Source organism: Anolis sagrei, chromosome 3, assembly GCF_037176765.1.
Source record: "Anolis sagrei isolate rAnoSag1 chromosome 3, rAnoSag1.mat, whole genome shotgun sequence".
Lineage (NCBI taxonomy): Eukaryota > Metazoa > Chordata > Lepidosauria > Squamata > Dactyloidae > Anolis > Anolis sagrei.
The window spans coordinates 109,280,802-109,297,059 of record NC_090023.1 but is presented as its reverse complement, the minus strand read 5'-3'; the positions used below and the strand labels follow the sequence as shown (position 1 = coordinate 109,297,059).

The window sequence follows — 16,258 nt, the reverse complement described above, 5'->3', positions numbered from 1 at the left end:
AGGTTTGCCATTGCTGCCATTGCCTTCCTCTTAAAGCTGAGAGAGAGTGACTTGCCCATCCATAGGCAGGAGCGATTTGGATTCTGATCTCCCTGAATCCTAATCCAATGCTCAAACCATGTTTTGCTATCATTAAAACGTATTTGCACTGGTGTAAGGAAAAAGCTGTTGATTGATTCAGCTGGAGTTCTGGCATATTAGCAAATTGTTATTAGCTAAATAACTCTGCAGTATCTTACCTAATTTATGATGATCAGTTGGGGGAGGGGGAGCAGTGGAACCAAAGATATGATACAGGAAAAGTAAAACATATACAATTCTATTTAAAAAACATGCTGTTCATGTTTTCATAAGAGAAGGCTGAGAGGAGACATGATAGCTATGTATAAATATGTGAGAGGAAGTCATAGAGAGGAAGGAGCAAACTTGTTTTCTGCTGCCCTGGAGACTAGGACTCGGAACAATGGCTTCAGACTACAAGAAAGGAAATTCCACCTGATTATTAGGAAGAACTTCCTGACTGTGACAGCCGTTCAGCAGTGGAACTCTCTGCCCGGGAGTGTGGTGGCGGCTCCTTCTTTGGAAGCTTTTAAACAGAGGCTGGATGGCCATCTGTCGAGGGTGCTTTGAATGCAATGTTCCTGCTTCTTGGCAGATGCCCCATGAGGCCTCTTCCAACTCTATGATTCTATTGTTTGCCTAAACCCAACTCACTTCCAGCCCCAGCACTTCTGGTGACAGAGAAAGAGCGTGAGAAATTCTCAATACTGTATCTGACAATATTGTCAGCCAAAGGGATGAGTCTGCTAAATTCATACATATGTTGCTATTCATTCTATAATAATGCAGATCAATATAATATCAATTCATGCATTAATCCAAGGAACACATGCAAGCTAAAGTCTTAAATCTTTTAACATCAGGAGAAATATGCCTTTCCAAGTGTAATTCTTTGAAATGGGGGGCCCCCACTCACCCCCATTTGTATCTAATGGAAATTACCTCTATATTCAAGATAAAATGATCTTCATGTAAGGTTCCATGCTCAAACTGGATCAAGTACTGGAATTTGGAGTAGGCCCCTGAGACCTGGTGGAGTTCTGCAAAATATCCCATTCATTACTGATACAGTGATTGCAATCCAAAGCACATTCTGTGAGGAAAAAATTCGGTTGAAATCTGCACAATAGACTCCAATACTATATATAAGGCTTGGGCGTCTGTCCTCCAGGCTTCAGGCTATCCCTGTTTAGAGACCTAGGGCCCTTCCACACAGCCATATAACCCAGAATATTAAGACAGGGAATCCCACAATATCTGCTTTGAACTGGGTTATCTGAGTCAACACTGCCATATATTCCAGTTCAAAGCAGATATTGTGGGATTCTCTGCCTTGATATTCTGGATTATATGGCTGTGTAGAAGGACTCCTAGTCTGAAAGGGTTCTTATGGTTGGCATTTTTAACACTCAAATCCTAAATATTACTGGGAATTTAATCCCATTCTTGCCTTGGTTGTACTGGGCTGTAAATGCAGAGTTGTTTACCTATATTGTTTACCTTTCAGCACTGAGTCGATGAGCCTGCTGTAAATTGGGAGAAACCAAAAGTGTTCTAGCTTTATTATAAGAAACATGTATACACTTGGGAACTATTTCCAGAGGAGACATATTCGGTTTGTTGCAGACTGTTAAAAACAATCTTTGGCCTCTTTCTCTATTTAGGATAATGTGAGATCTCTTTCCTGCCAAAACATATCTGTCAATGGAATATAACTTAGTTATGAATTAATTTAAGTCTCCTTCAAGATTGACCTTTAGGACACAACTGCAATCTTAGGCAGACCTACCTGGAAGCAAGACCACAATTAAACTCCATGTGGCTTCCTTCTCAATAAATATATGCTATAAAACCTCTTTTTCCAACCACTTCAAGTACACAATGAGGGAAAAGAGATTTCAGAACCAATGTCAAATTGTAAACAACTGCCATACAATCTCTATATCCCATTGTCCAAACTAGAGTAGACCCATTGAATTCCCCTTTTAATGGATTTACCTATATTATTTACCCTCCAGCACTGAGTCCATGAATCTGCTGTAAATTGGGAGAAACCAAAAGGGTTCCAGCTTTATTATAAGAAACATGTATTAACTTGGGAACCATTTCAGTTTGTTGCAGACTATTAAAAAGAATATTTGGCCCTTTTTCCTTTTTTTTAAGGGAAGGAGAGATCTCTTTGGTGCCACAATATATTTGCAGTCTTTGGGCCCTTCCACACAGCCCTATATCCCAGAATATCAAGGCAGAAAACCCCACATTATCTGCTTTGAGCTGGAATATATGGCAGTGTGGACTCAGAAAGACCAGTTCAAAGCAGATATTGTGAGATTTTCTGCCTTGATATCCTGGGATATAGGGCTGTGTGGAAGGGCCCTTTAAGGTATTCACAAAGCTCTGTAGAAACTAGATAGTATTTCATATTCAGTTGTATGGATCTCAAGAGAACTTTCTGACAGATTTTTTACTATCGGTGTGTGCCTCTGGATCCATCGGGTGATAATCTTTTTGCCAACACACCTCTTCCTTCCTTCCTCATCCATACCTCCCCCCTCCCCCCAAAAACTCCAAACCATCACGTGTGCATAAGCACGCGCTGCTAGGTAACAAAAGACCCAGAAAAAGTTTCTTTCAGAGAGGATGGGAAGAAACTCAGAGGGGAGCTGACCCAATTTAGACCAAAACTCCAGCAATTTCGAGGAGAAAACTTTCTGGGTTTCCAAACAAACCCGGCCGCGAACTCTCTCTCTCTCTCTCACACGCACACTTTCACAAACAAGGCGAAACCTCTGTGGAGGTGTGCGTGAGTGATTCTGCGCGTGGCTTCCGCGTGAAAACCCATTCCCGCCTGGAAAGGGGGAAAGGACCCGCCGAGTTCTCCTTTTGGAGCTTTCTGGCATCCCAAACGTGGGTCTCCGCGAGATGCCGCCCTGTGTTGTTGTTGTTGTGGTTGCCCTGGTTGTTTTCCAAGGGGTCGTGACCCCTTCCGGGCCCCTCCCTCCCTCTGCCCCCCATTTCCGCCCCCCCCTCCCTTTTGCTTTCAGCAGAGTTTGTACTTCTCACCTCCGGACGTCACTCCTCCCGCGCGCCATGCAAATAATCCCCTCGCCCGTGCGCAGCGATTGGACGAGGCGAACTCATTTAATCCGGGTTCAGCGCGCGGCGTATGGCTGCTGGGCTCGTCTCGAGCTGTATCTCTCTCTCTCTCTTTGCCGCTCCTCCTTTCCTGATTCCTCCCAGGCTGTGAGAGAGGAGGGAAAGCAACCACAGAGAACAAATTGCGGCGCAACTTCTGCCCGGAGGCGCTCCGCTCCCCCCTCCTTCCCTCCCTCCCTCTTTCTCCCTCCTCACTCTTTTCTTGCTTGCTTCCTTCCTTTTTTTCTTTCTCACGCGCTCCTCTCCCTCCGTCTCTCCCCCTCCCCCTCCGTCATTTAATTACTCCCCTCCTATTCCCTCTCTCTTTCTCCCCCCCCCCTTCCAAACACGGAGCGGAGGTGGGAAAGGGGGAGGGGGAATTTCCTGTCTCTCTCTCTCCCTCATCCTCTGTTCACTTGGGACCGGCGGATGCGAGTCACACACGCTCGCTCCTCTCTCTCTCTCTCTCTCTCTCTCTGGAACTGAGCAGAAGTGGGGGGGCACATTAGATCACTTCGGCAGCATCCGCGAGAAGGAGGAGGAGGAGGGGAGTCCTGCCTCTGTGCGTGTGTTCGTGGCAAAGCGCTGAGAAGCATCGGGCGCGCACACCACTCTCGGTGCCAAAGTGGAGCAGCCAGACTTTTCTCTCTCTCTCTTTCTCTCTCTCTCTCTCTCTTCCTCCCCCTCCTCCTCCTCTCTCTCTCTTTCCTCCCCCTTTCCTCTCCCACCCCCTCCACCCCCTCCGCTTTGGCTTTCCTTCTTCTCCAGCTCTCTCCGGCTTGCACCTGTTTGAGTCGCTTTTGAATCCGGCTCACCTCCAGCCCCAGCGTTGCCATTGAAGGAGAGAAACTTTTCCATTCTTTTTTTTTCTTTTGGAGCGCGGGCTTTGGAGGAAGGGGACTCTTTCCACCTTTGAACCCCATCACGAGCTCCTCCTCGTCGTCGTCGCTCGAGCCTCGCTCTCCCAGACCGGGTCCTGCTTGCTCCTCCTCCCGGTCCGTCGCGGGCTCTTTCTCCCTTTCGCCTTCGCTCTATGTTTTGACACCCAGCAGCCATGTATAGCATGATGATGGAGACGGACTTGCACTCGCCCGGCGGAGCCCAAGTGGCGACCAGTTTGTCGGGCCAAACGGGAGCCGGAGGAGGAGGCGGAGGAGGCGGAGGAGGAGGAGGCGGCGGCGGCCCCAAAGCGAACCAAGACCGGGTCAAGCGCCCCATGAACGCCTTCATGGTGTGGTCGCGGGGCCAGCGTCGGAAGATGGCGCAGGAGAACCCCAAGATGCACAACTCGGAGATCTCCAAGCGCCTGGGCGCGGAGTGGAAGGTCATGTCCGAGGCGGAGAAGCGGCCCTTCATCGACGAGGCCAAGCGCCTCCGGGCGCTGCACATGAAGGAGCACCCGGATTATAAATACCGCCCGCGGAGGAAGACCAAGACCTTGCTCAAGAAGGACAAGTACTCGCTGGCCGGGGGGCTGCTGGGCGCGGGCGGGCCCGGAGGCGGCGGAGGAGGCGTCGGAGGGGGCCCGCCCGTGGGCCTGGGCGTGGGCCTCAGCCCCGGAGGAGTGGGACAGCGCCTGGAGAGCCCCGGCGGGGGCGGAGGAGGAGGCGGCGGAGGATACCCGCACATGAACGGCTGGGCCAACGGCGCCTACCCGGGCTCGGTAGCCGTGGCGGCGATGATGCAGGAGGCGCAGCTCGCCTACAGCCAGCACCCGGGCGGCGGAGGAGGAGGAGGCGGCGGCGGCGGAGGAGGAGGGCACCCGCACTCGCACCATCCGCACCACCCGCACAACCCGCAGCCCATGCACCGCTACGACATGGGCGCCCTCCAGTACAGCCCGCTGCCCAGCTCGCAGGGCTACATGAGCGCCTCGCCCGCCGCCTACGGGGGCCTCTCCTACGGGTCGCAGGGACACCAGAACTCGGCCGTGGCGGCGGCGGCAGCAGCGGCGGCGGCGGCGGCCTCTTCGGGGGCCCTGGGCGCCTTGGGCTCCCTGGTCAAGGCCGAGCCTAGCGTCAGCCCGCCCGCCGGAGCCGCCCACGCGCGGGCCCCCTGCCCCGGGGACCTGCGGGAGATGATCAGTATGTACTTGCCCGGTGGAGGAGGAGGAGGGGAAGGCGGGGACCCGGCGGTGGCAGCCGCGGCAGCGGCGGCGGCGGCAGCGGCGGCTCAGAGCCGCCTCCACTCCTTGCCCCAGCACTACCAGAGCGCCAGCACGGGGGTGAACGGCACCGTGCCCTTGACGCACATCTGAGGGCAGCGGACCTGCGGACGGGCCGACGGGACCCTCCCACGCGCGTCCCCCACACCCACGCGGAATCTCCAAAACCCACGCGTGTCGCCGTCCCCAGCCTTCGCCGTGCTCTTGGCGCGCCTCTGAGGCCGGCCGACCTAGAGATGGACCGAGGGGACCCTCCCACGCGTGTCCGTATCCCCCACGCGTGTCCGCAGCCCCCAGTCTCACGCGCCTCTGGGGCCCATCGACCCACGGACCAGACGCTATGGGGACGGGACAGACGGACGGACGCTTTCTCTCTCCGTGGGCCCCTCCACCCACCCACTCCCACTCGTGTCCCTCCACCAACCCTTTCCCCTGCTTCCCCTTCCTTTTGTACAGAATCCCGGAGCACCACAAAGAGAGAAATGTTTTGATGGCGTTGTATTAATAATAATATTAATAATAATAATAACGATGACTATAACAAATATTCATATTGCTGAGGGTAATGACAAGAGAAGGTAACCCAGTGCTGTAATGCTTGCACACAAAAGAGTCCTCCAGTCCTCCTTCGTTCCCAAAAGAAGTAGCTTTTGGAACTAGAAGGGGAATTGCTCTCATGAGGATAATTTCTTTTTCCCTTCTGTTGTGGTCGCTTTTCAGACACTGAGGGTTTGGGGAGGATTTTGTACAGTATTTATCATTCACCCAGAAGCCAGGTTTGTTTGTTTTTGAATTTGCTAAAGAAAGGGGTGGGGAGGATGCAAAAGAGGGAGGAAAGAGGAAGAAATGGGACCAGAATTAATAATTATTCAGAGGTTGAGGCGATGCCAACTTTTCTGCCACAGGGGAGCATTCACTGGCCACCCTTTGGACCATTTCTCTTGAAGACTTTTTATTGCCTAATGAAAGTAAACCTAGTGCAAACCGTTTATTACACAAGTACCAAGGATGCAAATCCAAAATTACTTTAATCTTCTTTTTTTGTAGTTCCTATGACGCGGGAATTTTTTTGGTTTTGTTTATTTATAAAGTTTTTCTGAGGTCAGCAACAATATTCTGGATTTTGTAAATGTTGATTATGTCTACATTTCCCCCCTTTTTGTTAACTTCTTTGTATTTTTTTTCTTGTACATGCATTGTGGGAATAATTTTAATTAATTTTAGGCGTTACAAGGGAATTCAGAAATGTGTATATAGTTTACTAAAAAGCATTTCCTCTGAAAAAAAGGAGAACGAATAAAAATATATAAAGATGGAGTTCCACTCTGAGTTAAATCAATGTCAAAAGTGAAAGTGGAAGGAAACAGTCAGTCCAAAACGTACTAATTCATGGCATGCCTTAAAAACTAGCAATGGGAAGGTGAGGAGAATGTATAACGAGAACGACAGAAGAACAGAAGGAAAACAAAAGACCAATCAATGCCAACTTGGGTTTGAGAATTCTCACCAAAACAAAACAAGGAAGGGAAGAAAGTTTTAGTGTAGTTTTGGGATATTATTTTAATATCTGTTGAGTATTGTTATGGAAGGCGATCTATTAAAATACTTTCCATAGTACCGATTGCTTATTTTGTTTTTCTTCCTCTCACTGGCCTGCCTAAATATTCAGTTTTGGGTCCTGAGGAAATGCAGAAATTTGAAAGAAGTGGCTACATGACTGGCTTGCTGTGAGTTTTCCGGGCTGTATGGCGATGCTTCAGAAGCATTATCTCCTGACGTTTCCCCCACATCTATGACAGGCATCCTCAAAGGTTGTGAGGTCTGTTGGAGACTAGGAAAAGTGGGTTTCTATATCTGTGGAATGCCCAGCGTGGGAGAAAGAACTCTTGTCGCCACAACACTTTCCCTTATCGGGTTGTTGTGAGTTTTCCGGGCTGTATGGCCATGTTCCAGAAGCATTCTCTTCAGAAGTTTTGCCTGCATCTAGGGCAGGCATCCTCAGAGGTTGTGAGGTCTCTGAGGATGCCTGCCAGAGATGCAGGCAAAACGTCAGGAGAGAATGCTTCTGGAATACGGCCATAAAGCCCAGGAAAACTCACAACAACCCAGTGATTCCGGTCATGAATATACAATATTTTCCCCTATCCTTTCCCCAAGGGCAGTCATAATGTCGCCATTATTGGTCTCATCAGGTCTCGGCAGAAGCAATGATGATAATGAATAGGGACTGGATTTAAACAAATTGGAAAACAAGTGTGTTGTTTTTTGTGTGGGTGTTTTAAATACCCTGTAAAATACGTTTTATGTGGAAGACTGGGGCCCCTTTCACACAGCTGAATAAAACCCCACATTTTCTGCTTTGAATCGGAATATATGGCAGTGTGGAGTCAGATAATCCAGTTCAAAGCAGATATTGAAGGATTTTCCGCCTTGATATTCTGGGTTATATGGCTGTTTGAAAGGTCCCTGGGATACTGAAATAAGTCCGTGCATTTGTACTAATGCTTTGATACTGTTTAATACGTCGGGATTGGATTTCCTCCCTTCTTTGGTTCTGATGTTGAGTTCGAAAGGCAAAAGTTGAGGCTGCGCTTTCTCCATCAAGGTCCCACTTTTTAACATTTCCTGAAAAGTCGCTCCGGGGGAAATGGGGTTCTTAACAAGAGTGGGAGGAACCCCCGGAGGTCTGGAAAGGGGGGTAAAGGGTTCAACGCAAGGATTAATGGCTTCCCTTTTATTGTTTGTATCAGTTGCGGAAACCGCGGAGCCCGGATTCTCCACCTTTGGGTCCCGAGTCAAAGCCCAGGCGGAGGAGAGGCGCCGCTCGCTCGCTCGCTCCCTTCCCTTGTCCAAACCCATAAGCCAAGAAGTAAGTCCCTCAGCTGTCTTATCACGAAGTAAAAGAGTGTTCGAGGATGGGTCTGAGGGCCCTTCCTCACAGCCAGAATATCAAGTCAGAACATCCCACAATATCTGCTTTGAACTGGGTTACCTGAGTCCACACTGCCATGTATTCCGGTTCAAAGCAGAAAATGTGGGGTTTTATTCAGCTGTGGGGAAGGCGGGGCGGGGGGCAGTTCTCTAGAAAGAGTTGGAAAAATGTGAGCCGATCCCTATCGATCTGAATAACTCGCTCTTAGAAGTACTTGCAAACCGGAGTTGTTTGTTCTTTTTATTTTGCGAAAAAAATTAGAAACTATCTCCTTCCCCCTCACGATTTCCTTAATGTCATTTGGGTGTCATGCCCCCCCCCCTTTCCCCCTCTATTTTCTCAGTCAAATATCTAAAAGCCGGAGGAGTTTTGAGATATATCTTTCTAGGTTGGCCAGATCAGGATCTTAAATCAGACCTTGCAAGAATAAGTTTCTGTATCTCAGCAAGGCAAAGGAGGCTGGCTTTTGTGTGTCTTCCTGAAAGGTCCTAGAAATAATAATAATAATAATAATAATAATAATAATTTTCGTGTCGAGAGCGACTTGAGAAACTGCATGTCGCTTCTGGTGTGAGAGAACTGGCAGTCTGCAAAGATGTCGCCCAGGGGACGCCGGGATGTTTGATGTTTTACCATCCTGTGGGAGGTTTCTCTCAGCTCCGCATGGGGAACTGGGGCTGACAGAGGGAGCTCACCAGCATACTAATAATAATAATAATAATGTTATTAATTATTAATTATTATTATTTTGTTCTTGTGGGTTTTTTCGGGCTATATGGCCATGTTCTAGAGGCAGGCCCGTAGCCAGGATTTCGTTTTGGGGGGGGGGGGTGAATTTTTTTCAGGGGGGGTTTCGGGGGGGCTGAGTTTTGGGGGGGGCTGAGTCTGAGTGAAAGAGGGTCTAGCCTAGCAAACCTTTTGTATCATTACCCCAATACCCCCATGCATAAGGGATATATTGAGTATGGTGATCAGATCATGATAGGAATAAACATAACAGTTTAAATAATGCACCAATAAGGCCTTTTCGCGAACCACCATGAAAATTTCGGGGGGGGGCTGAAGCCCCCCAAGCCCCCCCCCCCCCTGGCTACATGCCTGTCTAGAGGCATTTCTCCTGACGTTTCGCCTGCATCTATGGCAAGCATCCTCAGAGGTGAGGTCTGCTGGAACTGGGCAGTTCCAGGAGACCTCACCTCTGAGGATGCTTGCCATAGATGCAGGCGAAACGTCAGGAGAAATGCCTCTAGAACATGGCCATATAGCCCGAAAAAACCCACAAGAACTGAGTGATTCCAGCCATGAAAGCCTTCGACAATATTATTATTTTCTTTATAACCCGCCCTATCTCACCGAGTGGACCCAGGGCCATGAATACACCTGTGCGTTCAGTAGCTCGTAATATGTTTGTGCGTATATATACACACATACATAAATTAAATACACCCACGATGATATGTATATGTATTCCTATATGTGTGTTCATGTAAATGACCGAGCGCACACACAAAATGTTTTATGGCCTCTTCTACACTGTCATGTAACATCCAGATTGTCCACTTTGAACTGGATTATAGGGCAGTGTAGACTCGTATAATCCAGTTCAAAGCAGATAGTAGATTATCTGTTTTGATAATATGGATTCTATGGCAATGTAGAAGGGGCCTGGGTGTATTGATATGAAGTGAAAGATGTCAGCCTGGTAGGGAGGAAAATAGGAGATATGTAATCAATTAACCACCATGCCTGCAAAGAATATTAAGACCTTTTCCTAAGGGAGGCGAGAGAGGAGGGAAAGGGTGGGTGGAGGGAGCTCCCAATGGAGGCCACATCCTGGGTTGCAGAGTTTGCCTCGACTTTGGAGAAAAGTCGTCTTTCGAGTTATTTTTTTTCCCTTTTGGCTTAACCTTAGTCCTAAGTAAGTAACGTATGACCAACGGTGACCCTTCCAAAACATACCGGTTAATATCCCAGTTCAAACGGGTGGGGAAAAATAAACTTTCTTCCTTTGCTGTTTTTGTTGTTGTTCCCAACCGGGGCAAAGTTTCCACAGGACGCCTTGCTTCCATTGGGAAAGAGATGGGCGTCATTGGTCGCCCTGTATCCTTTCCTCTCCCAGAAACCAGGAGGAAGCGGTGGCCTCCCTTCGCTTGGGTTTGGGGAGGAAGGAGGTTGGTCGGGCTTGGCCAGGCTTGGCGCTCCCTTTGATCTTTTCCCCGGAGACGCGGGTCATAATAACCTTCATCAAACCTTGACCGAAAGAGAAGTCATAATAACGTGGTTTTTTCTTCTTCAAAAGATAGGCGTAGGTTCAATACAACTACATAAATGGTGAACATTTTTTATTTGAATGATTTGACTTGCGCTATTAATTCCCGTTTCAAAGGAGAGTTGTGTCTGAGGGTCCTTCCACACAGCCCTATATCCCAGAATATCAAGGCAGAAAATCCCACAATATCTGCTTTGAACTGGGTTATCTGAGTCCACACTCAGATAATGTGGGATTGTTTTCCCCTTGATATTCTGGGATATAGATCTGTGTGGAAGGGCTCTCAGATAACCCAATTCAAAGCTGATATTATGAGATTTTTCTGCCTTGATATTCTGGGATATAGGGCTGTGTGGAGGGGTTTCCTCTTCACGAGGTACAGGATGCGGAATAGGACCGAGGAGGGTTGTTGTTACATGGGAAATGGCTGAAGTGGGAAGGGGAGGTCGGTAGGGACCAAGGGAAGGAAGGAAGAAAGGAAGGAAGGAGCGATCTTTGATGGCTGTGGGTTGCCCACAGTTGGGATTGGAAAGCACAGCCAGAGTCCCCGAGGTCAAAGCCCCAGCCCAAAGGGGGGAAAGAGAGGCAAAGGGCGAGGCGTTCGGCCTCAAGGACACCCTGATGGGTCACTCTGGGCCTCTCTGCTGTTTTCTCGGGACGCGGGTGGGAGGGTCGAAAGCAGGCCTGGCAGGCACCATCCGTGGAGGAGGATTCGACCTCCCTCCCAGCGCCCCTCGGCCCAATAACCCTCTTTTTCGAGGCGGGGAGAAAGGGGAGGTCCGGGAGGACATGGGCCGCTGCCCTCTCCTCTCCGAGCCAAGTGGCCGCAGAGGGAGGGAGGGAAGGAGGAGGGGGAGCCCGTGGGACCTGCTCAGGGAAGCGTGAAGAGCCTCCCGGCCAAGGCCTCGCGGGACAATGGAGGGCCCAGGGAGGGGGTAGGGGGCGGCGATAGGCCTGCCCTTTGCCAGCCCCAAAAAGAGAGAGGGAAGGGAGCTTCTGCGCCCAAGGAAAGCCCGGGGGCCTCTGCCGACCCTTCCCGCCTTCTCCCAGGAGAGCCTGGGCCCCATCCCTACTGGCCCCTTTTGTAAAGCTCGAACTGCAACGGCCAGACAACAAACTCCCACAAAAGAAAGAAAACAAGCCCTGAATGTGCTTCACTACTCGGCAGTTTCTGTGCCATCCCGACCCAGGCCAGGTTCCCGAATTTCCTATGTACTCATCTACACTTCTCCTTGTACCGGCAGGACTGCTGACCGATAGGTCAGCGGTTCGAATCCGGGGAGAGCGGGTTGAGCTCCCTCTGTCAGCTCCAGCTCCCCGTGCGGGACCTGAGAGAAGCCTCCCACAAGGATGGTAAAACATCAAACATCCGGAGCGTCTCCTGGGCAACGTCCGTGCAGATTCTCTCACACCAGAAGCAGTTTCTCAAATTGCTCCTGACACGAAAAAAAACCCCACACTTCCTTCAATACCGGTTTGAAACGGCACTGAATGGTGTGTAGACGGGGCCCAGGTTGGTAGAAAGTGACCTGCAGCTTGAAATGCGTCTTTCCCCCCTTCTGATGCCTGCCCTGCCCTCGAAAGCCTTTTGTCACTTTAACGAGCGAGGACTTTCTCTGCTCCCATCTGCCTGGCTTCCGAAGAGCCCTTCCTCCCGGGTTCTCCTTCACGGCCTTCGCCTTTCTCCCACGCATCTCCGCCCCTTCCTCTGTCCTTCTTCCCCGTTCCGTAATCGCAGGTGTTTTTCAAGGGCCCTGCCACACAGCCATATAAACCAGAATATCAATATCTGCTTTGTACTGAGTTATCTGAGTCCACACTGCTGTATAGTAAACTTCAATGTGGATTGTATACAGCTGTATGGAAGGAGCCCACATTATCTCTTCCCCGCCTTTATTAATCTCCACTTTCCATCCCAGAAAAACCTTCTGGGCCAGGAAGTTTCGCTCGAGAAAACTCTTCCTAAAAACAGAGTTTCCTTCCCTTCCTGATTCCAGATTAAAATCCCAGGACAGGTTCCGAAAAGTTTCATGAGCCTCCGCCAAGAGTTTCGCCTCGAGGCCGCAGTCCTAGGCAGAGCCGCCCTTTGAACCCAACTGCGCTTGATTGGAAGGAATCCCTCCCAAAACCAACCTGCTGTTACTTTATGAACCTCTTTCCTTTTTCGCTTTCCCTGAGATCCATCCCCATTCCCCATCTAACTCCGCAATTGCTCCACCTCATCTATATTTTAGCCTTTTCTGAGTCTCACAACCCTTCGCTCCTCTTCCACTCCGTGTCTGGTTTGTTGTTGTTGAGAAACTTCCAGTCCACGCCATAGGAAAAGCAATCCTATGGGGTCCTCAAGTTTGCCTTCACTCCACCCAGCCCCATTGCTTTGGATGGCCCTTGCGTCGGAATGATCCGGTCGCCCTTCTCTGTTTACGCTCCGTTGAACGTTAGGCGCCACTTTGTGCCCCCCCCCCCCCGTGTGCTATATTTCACTCCCCGCCTTGCCCAACACAGGCCCAAGCAACCCCGAGTTCATTTCCCACCAGCTGTTGGTTGGGAGGCCTTTTCTCTTTCCGCCTTGACACCATCCAGGCCTTCTCCCCAGCTGCTTCTTCGCGCCAACAGGCCAACGAAGCCTCCCCCCCCCCCCCCCCACACACACACACACCCCGCCGGCTTCACCTGGGGACCCCTCGTTCAGCCCAAGCCCCCCCCCATGTCTTCTTGTTCAGCTTTCCTTCTTTCCTTTTGATTCCCCATTCCTCTTCCTTCTCTTCCTTTCGTCTCTCTCTTTCTCCTCCTCCTCTTTTTCCTCCTCTCATTCGGCTTCCTTTTCTTCCACCTCATTCCTCCTCTCTTCCTTCTTTTCTTCCTCGTTATGAAATGCACGTTCTCTCAATCCTTCCTCCGTCTTTCCTCTTATCCCCCTCTTCTTCCTATTCAGCTTTCCTTTCTCTTCTTCTCCTCCTTATCCGTCGTCCTCGTCTTCCTCCACCTTCCTCTTCGTCTTTCCCCCCTTCCTGTGCTTCCTTTTCCTTCCTCTTCCTCTTCTTTGGATACTTCTTCCCATAATCCGTCGTTCCTTCCTCCTCCTTCCTCTTCGTCTTTTCCCCTTCCTGTACTTCCTTTTCCCTGCTCTTCCTCTTCTTGTGATACTTCTTCCTCCACCTCATCCGTCGTTCCTTCCTCCCTTCCTCCCCCTTCCTTTGCTCTTCCTCTCCTTATGGTACTTCTTCCTTCTTCTTCGTTTTTCCCTCTCTTCCTTCTCCTTCCTCTCCTCCCTCTTCCTCCCCTTCATATTTTCCTTCCTCTTCTTCTTCTTTTTCCTCCCCTTCCCCTTCCTTCTCCTCTCTCCCTCTCTTATCATGCCGTCCCCATCTCTCCTCTGGGCGTTTGGCTTCCTCCTCCTTTCCTTGGGGGGCCACAGGGAGAGGGGGTTGATGGGGGGGGGGGGGGGAAGAGGAAGGCAAAGAAGGGAGGGGAGGAGGGCCGGCGGGGGAGGCGACGGAGCGGAGCGAAAGGGAGAGGCGAGCGCGGGAGGCCAGAGTGTGTTTGGAGAGCGCGGGATTAAGCCGGGAGGAGAGCCCTGACCCTGGGATCAGCGGCTAGTCAAACCTATTTACAATCACTCAGGAGCAAAGCGAGAGAGGGAAGGGGAAAGAAACAGAAGAAGAGGAGGAGGAGGAGGAGGGGAAAACCCGTTGATGGCTCCCGCTGTTGCGAGCAGCCTGCCGGGCAACAAGTGAAACCAGAGCAGGACTGGAGCTGGAGGGCCCGAGGCGGCTCGGAGAGGCTTCGCACATTGGGGGTGCAGCTGCTACACTGTAGCATGGATGCAGTTTGACACCACTTTAACCGCCCGTGGCTCAAGGCTATGAGATCCTAGGAGTTGAAGTCTGGGGAAGTGCCAGCAGCGCCCTTTAGCAAAGGAGACGAAATGGTATTCGAGACGAATTGGGCGCCTGAGGCAGAAAATCCCTCCCTGGTTAGTGCCCAAAAGCTGCCACTGCTTCAAGCAAGGGCTGCCTAAGGTCAAGGCCGGCTTTCCCGGTTGGTTGGACCGACCGCTGTTGCCCGAAAGACTGAGGGCCCTTCCATAGAACCCAAAATATCAAGGAAGAAAAGTCCACAGCATCTCCTTTGAACTGGTTTATCTGAGTCCACACTGCCATATATTCCAGTTCAAAGCAAATAATGCGAGATTTTATTTAGCTGTGTGGGACCTGGGCTCCTTCTACACTGCCCTATATCTCAGGATCTGATCCTAGATTTGCTTTGAACTGGATTATGTCTACACTGCCAGATAATCTGGGTTGAAAAGGTGATCTTGGATCAGATCCTGAAATATTGGGCAGTGTAGAGCCAAACAGAGTTGGAATCACACCCAGGGTGGAAACTCAGCCCTCTTCTTTTTACACTGGCATATACAATCCACATTATCTATTTTGAACTGGATTATATGACAGTGGAGACTCAGATAATCTAGTTCAGATAATGAGTATTATCTGCTTTGATAATCTGGATAATATGGAAGTGTAGAAGCGACCACAAACTCTCTCCTCTTCACAGTATATCATAGATCCTCGATGGACCCCCCCCCCCCCGTTTTGCAATGGGTTAAACCCTTGTGCTGACAGATCTGCTGACCAATAGGTCAGCAGTTCCAATCTGGGAGCAGGGTGAGCTCCCGTCTGTCAGCTCCAGCTCCTCATATGAGAGAAGTCTCCTACAGGATGGTAAACCATCAAACATCCGGGCGTCCCCTGGGCAACGTCCATGAAGACGACCAATTCTCTCACACCAGATGCCACTTGCAGTTTCTCAAGTCGCTCCTGACACTTCAAAAATAGATCCTCGATTTCTTTCTTTCAGGATCTTGCTCTTTGTAGCAAGAAAGCCCCCAAAAGGCCGTCGAACTGAGATAAGGTTTCGTAGCTGAGAACAGTGTCAGTGTATTAACTTTTCAAGAGGGAATGTATTTTAGCTTTGTATTTAAGAGAGACAAATTGAGGGGGAAATTCCACAAACAGCCCCACATCCACGAAGGAGAGCCCAGCGGGGGAACCAAGGCGGCTGTTCGGACTCTCCTGCGGAATGAATACTTTCGCTCCAATTCGGCTGCAAGACTCCAAGCTATGGAATAGTGGGAGCTGTAGCTTTTCAAGGTGTTTCACCTTTTTTGCCAAATCATCTCCAAAAGAACAACTGCCAGGAGTCTATAGCATTGAGCCCTAGCAGTTTAAGTGGTGTCAAACTGCTTTATATCAGCAGTGTAGATGCACTGTTGCTTCATCACACTAGAGAAAAAATCTTAAAGAGAGGGAATTGAAGGGAGAAATTCCACAAACAATTCCACCGCGAGGTGTGGCACCAGGGCTATATTGAAACCCCATCAATACTATTTATGCAGTTTCAAACTGGTTTTCAAGAACCTGATCTGGAACTCGAGATCCACAAGCCACAAGGTCCTGATGCGGATGAAGGGCTTTCTTTGGCACACTTTTTGTTAGTTTGTTATCCAGGAGTTCCCCTGATGCAATGGGTTAAAAACTGGGGAGCGGGGTGAGCTCCCTTCTGTCAGCTCCAGCTTCCCATGTGGGGGCATGAGAGAAGCCCCCCACAGGGTAGTAAAACATCCAGGCGTCCCCTGGGCAGCCCCCTGGGAGACGCCAATTCTCTCACACCAGAAGCGACTTGCAGTTTCTCA

General features: G+C 50.1%; 1 protein-coding gene and 1 long non-coding RNA gene across 3 annotated transcripts in view; both read left to right on the top strand.

Moving 5' to 3' along the window:
* LOC137096733 (uncharacterized) overlaps positions 1-16,258 on the top strand; it is a 151,206-nt gene that overhangs the window by 82,129 nt on the left and 52,819 nt on the right. For both annotated transcript variants that reach the window (XR_010909686.1, XR_010909685.1), the window contains exon 3: positions 8,110-8,228. This is a non-coding gene — a long non-coding RNA (uncharacterized lncRNA). The remainder of the gene's footprint in view (positions 1-8,109; positions 8,229-16,258) is intronic.
* Positions 3,122-6,976, top strand: SOX1 (SRY-box transcription factor 1). The gene has a single exon (XM_060769612.2). The coding sequence runs from the start codon at positions 4,250-4,252 to the stop codon at positions 5,450-5,452; it is 1,203 nt and encodes a 400-aa protein (XP_060625595.2). The 5' UTR covers positions 3,122-4,249; the 3' UTR covers positions 5,453-6,976.

Coding starts and splice junctions, on each gene's coding strand:
- SOX1 (XM_060769612.2), top strand. CDS start 4,250: ATGTATAGCATGATGATGGAGACGGACTTGCACTCGCCCGGCGGAGCC.